The 4,812-nt window shown below is 48.6% G+C and overlaps 1 protein-coding gene across 1 annotated transcript in view; it reads left to right on the plus strand.

Annotated features, from left to right (window-relative positions):
- The window catches only part of LOC111535429 (interleukin-3 receptor subunit alpha-like), a gene marked incomplete at both ends in the record, with an annotated part of 9,591 nt that extends 5,435 nt beyond the window's left edge, over positions 1 to 4,156 (plus strand). The window contains 2 exons of the mRNA XM_023201731.2: positions 1,553 to 1,668; positions 4,027 to 4,156. Of these exons, the coding sequence (XP_023057499.2) occupies positions 1,553 to 1,668; positions 4,027 to 4,156 (246 nt within the window). The remainder of the gene's footprint in view (positions 1 to 1,552; positions 1,669 to 4,026) is intronic.
- Positions 4,157 to 4,812: the final 656 nt, after the last annotated feature.

Consider the following 4,812-nt stretch of genomic DNA (forward strand, 5'->3'; position numbering starts at 1 on the left):
CCTGTCACGGGTCCCATCATGGGTCATAGGATCCCTCATCATGGGTCCCATCATGGGTCATAGGATCCCTCATCATGGGTCCCATCATGGGTCATAGGATCCCTCATCATGGGTCCCATCATGGGTCATAGGATCTCTCATCCTGGGTTCCATCATGGGTCATAGGATCCCTCATCAGGGGTTCCATCATGGGTTATAGGATCATCCATCATGGGTTCCATCATGGGTCATAGGATCATCCATCATGGGTCCCATCATGGGTCATAGGATCCCCTGTCACGGGTCCCATCATGGGTCATAGGATCCCTCATCATGGGTTCCATCATGGGTCATGGGATCCATCATGGGTCCCATCATGGGTCATGCGACCCCCCATCATAGGGGTCCACCCTCATAACTTCAGCCCACCCCAGTCACCTCCCAAAGGCCCCACCTTCTAACACCGTCCAACCAGGGCATAGGGCTTCAACATAGGAATTTGGGACAGGAGGACACACACTTTCAGTCCACAACATCTGAGCTCTGGGGAACTTCCCAGGTGGTGAGAATGTCGATATGCCCAGAGTTGACGTGCCCTGACCGCACGGGGAGGGTGCTTGGATGCTTTGGAAGAGGAGGGGGAAATGAGGAAGAGGAGGAGAAGGAGGAGGAGAAAGGAGAGGGGAAAAGGAGGGTGACAAGGAGAATGGGGAGGAGAGAGAGAAGGGGTAGAAAAACGAGGGAGAGGAAGACGAGCAGTGCAGGGGGAGGAGGGGAGGGAAGGGGAGAAAGAACAGCAGGGCAGGAGGAGGGGGAGAAGGAGGAGGGGGGCCAGGGCTGGACTTCCTTCCAGGGGCCCAGGGGAGACCCAGACAGCCAGCCAGCCGGAGACACAGGGCTGCGCTGGCCTGAGAAGGTGGACGTGCCTGGGGTTCCCTGGAGGCGGAGGCTGCCCTGGGCCACTGGGAGTGGCGGGACATCCCCTCGGGGGGGGGGGGGGGGGGGGGGGGGAGGAGAGAAGCCACAGGAAGTGGAAGCTCCAGGAGGATGTGTACCGGCCAGGAGGATGTGTACCGGTCCAAGTGTAGGAGTCTCCAGAGGGCCCATCCTGAATGCTGCGGAGAGGGCCCTCAAGGCTCCAGTGGGGTGTAGGCGGGCAGAGGGGGCATGGGGAGTGGGGGTTGGCGCTGGGCAGGGGTGGGGAGTGTGGGCCAGGCTGCCCAGCGGGGCTGAGCCCAGAGATGGAGGGGGGGCAGGGACAAAGACGGGCAGCTGCCAGTCCTCACATAAAGCTGAATGCCTGGTACTTAAGTGAACAAAAGGGTGGTTCTGAAGGCTGCTCCCGGGAGAGCGGGGCTCCCAGGATGCCATCCTCAGGAGGGTCACCTCCCCCAGCGCCCCCCACACGCCTCAGTCCTGTGTCTGTGCCTGTAGGATGTCTTTGTTCTCTCTTCCTTCCTGGAAGCGTGTTTTTCTCTCCCCCTCTCGAAAGGCACAGGAGATGTCAGGTGAAGTGTCTCTAGAAACACAAAAAGCATTGATCTACTCCTGAAAGTGTTTTTGTCCTTGCTAGAGAGATTAACTGCACCCCACATGACTGCAGAGTGTAATAAGACACATTCCTTCATGCAGTGGAAAATGAGAAGTCATTTCAATCGCAGATTTCGCTACGAGCTTCAGATCCAAAAGGTACATTTTCACCCTCCCCCCCCCACCCCCGCTGTGGACATCCCTGATCTTGGGGAATTTGCACTCTGGGGCCTTGGAATGGGCAAAAAAAATCTGTGATCACGCCACAGAATGCATGGATCATTAAAAAAAAAAAAAGAAAGAAAGAAAGAAAGAAAAAGAAAAAAGGCCGGGCTCGGTGGCTCGCACCTGTAATCCCAGCACTTTGGGAGGCCGAGGCGGGCGGATCACGAGGTAAGGAGATCGAGACCATCCTGGCCAACACGGTGAAACCCCGTCTCTACTAAAAATACACACATACACACACACAAAATGAGCTGGGTGTTCTAGAGTGCTCTTGTAATCCCAGCTACTGGGGAGGCTGAGGCAGGAGAATCACTTGAACCCAGGAGGCGGAGGTTGCGGCGAGCCGAGATCGCACCACTGCACTGCAGCCTGGGTGACGGAGAGAGACTCCGTCTCAAAAAAAAAAAGAACAAAAAAAGTTTCAGACCGTATGCGGTCTATTGTTTTTTATTTCTATTATTTTTATTGCCGTGCGGTTATTTTTATTTTTTTCTTGAACTTTCTGTTTGCTTTTTTAGTAATCTACAGATTCAATGCAAGTTTCTCAAATATTTTTGATCCACGGTTCATTGGATCGCACATGTAACACTTGTGGATACAGGGGCCCAGTTGAACATAAGTATTTATTGATTTATTCATTTACTGAGACAGAGTCTGGCTCTGTAGCCCAGGCTGGAGTGCAGTGGTGTGATCTCGGCTCACTGCAACCTCTGCCTCCTGGGTTCAAGTGATTCTCCTGCCTCAGCCTCCCGAGTAGCTGGGATTACAGGCACCTGCCACCACACCCAGCTTATTTTTTTGTATTTTTAGTAGGAACGGGGTTTCACCATGTTGCCCAGGCTGGTCTCAAACTCCTGACATCAGGTGATCCACCTGCCTCAGCCTCCCAAAGTGCTGGGATGACAGGTATGAGCCTCTGGACCCAGCCTATGTGTTATATTTAGTATTTTATTTTATTTTATATTTTATTTTAATTTCATTTCATTTCATTATTTTTATTTTATTTTATTGACGGAGTCTTGCTCTGTCACCCAAAGTGCTAGGATTACAGGTGTGAGCCTCCGGGCCCAGCCTATGTGTTTTATTTATTTATTTATTTGTTTGTTTGTTTATTTATTTATTTATTTTGAGATGGAGTCTTGCTCTGTCGCCCAAGCTGGGGTGCAGTGGCACGATCTCAGCTCACTGTAACCTCCGCCTCCTGGGTTCAAGCAATTCTTGCTTCAGTCTCCTGAGTAGCTGAGATGACAAGTGCCTGCCACCGTGCCCGGCTAATTTTTTTTTTTGTATTTTTTAGTAGAGACGGGGTTTCACCATCTTGGTCCGGCTGGTCTTGAACTCCTAACCTCATGATCCACCCGCCTCAGCCTCCCAAAGAGCTGGGATTACAGGTGTGAGGCACTGAGCCCAGCCATATATTTATTATTTATGCTCAAATACTAATGATTTCATATGCAGTTTTTCTGTAAGTCTATATCTGCTCAAAAACATTAGGTCTATGAATTTCTTTTATATTTCCAAGTAGTTTTGAGCCAATCTGTTTTTTTTTTTTAAGAAAATAAATACAGCACACACTTCCTTCTTTCACTGATGAGGGAGCAGGCGTAGCTGCAGCCAGAGGCAGAGTCATAGCTAGTCTGGTGCTGCACCTGCCCTAGTTTGTTGGCCTGGCATAGGCTGTCTGTGGCCACCCCCGGGTGCATCCGGAAGCAGTCTGAGAGGACAGTGGGTCTTGTTTGTCCACAGGCCTCACAAAGCCCCCTCCCACCAAGGTCTTGTCACAAGGGCTCGTACACCATAAGAAACCTTTTGGGCTGGGCGCAGTGGCTCATGCCTGTAATCCCAGCACTTTGGAAGGCTGAGGCAGGCAGATCATGAGGTCAAGAGATCAAGACCAGCCTGGCCAACATGGTGAAACTTCGTTTCCACTAAAAGTACAAAAAATTAGCCAGGTGCGGTGGCAGGTGCCTGTAGCCCCAGGTACTTGGGAGGCTGAGACAAGAGAATGGCGTGAACCCGGGAGGCAGAGGTTGCAGTGAGCCGAGATCGCGCCACTGCACTCCAGCCTGGGCGACAGAGCGAGACTCCATCTCATAAATAAATCAATCAACCAACCAACCTTTTGGTCAGGTGCTATGTACCCCTACTGCTTTTGCCCCCACTGCTGCCCCAAGGCCCTCCCAGAGCCCCCACTGTTTTTGCTGGTTTTCCTGGAGAGAGAAATTTGAGTTTGGGAGGAGGAGGCTGTCAGGTAAGCCGCCACTCAAAAGTTTGTTTGCTTTTGTCTTGCAGAGAATGCAGCCTGTAAGGACAGAACAGGTGAGTGTTCCCTACCCCCAGACGCTGTACTTGACATTGCAAAGGGTGAGTTTTATTATTAATATTATTAATAATACTATTAATTTTTATAATATATTTATTACAATATATAATTATATATTACATATAATGTATTAGATACATTACATATAATATATAACAATATATGCTATATATTACATATATGTTATATATAATATGCGATATGCTGTATATTATATATTGCATTATATATGTGATATAATATATAATTATATGTTCTTTATCATATATATGTGATATATAATATACGATATATTATGATATATAATTATATATAGGCCGGGCGTGGTGGCTCAAGCCTGTAATCCCAGCACTTTGGGAGGCCGAGACGGGCGGATCACAAGATCAGGAGATCGAGACCATCCTGGCTAACATGGTGAAACCCCGTTTCTACTAAAAACTACAAAAAAAAAAAAAAAACTAGCCGGGTGAGGTGGCGGGCACCTGTAGTCCCAGCTACTCGGGAGGCTGAGGCAGGAGAATGGCGTGAACCCAGGAGGCGGAGCTTGCAGTGAGCTGAGATCCGGCCACTGCACTCCAGCCTGGGCGACAGAGCAAGACTCCGTCTCAAAAAAAAAAATTATATATAACATATTATATATTATATATTTATTTTTGAGATGGAGTCTTGCTGTCACCATATATAACATATAACAATATATTATATATTTATATTATATACGATATATAGAGATATAATTATTATATATATAATTA

Source organism: Piliocolobus tephrosceles, unplaced genomic scaffold (genome assembly GCF_002776525.5).
Source record: "Piliocolobus tephrosceles isolate RC106 unplaced genomic scaffold, ASM277652v3 unscaffolded_17888, whole genome shotgun sequence".
NCBI lineage: Eukaryota > Metazoa > Chordata > Mammalia > Primates > Cercopithecidae > Piliocolobus > Piliocolobus tephrosceles.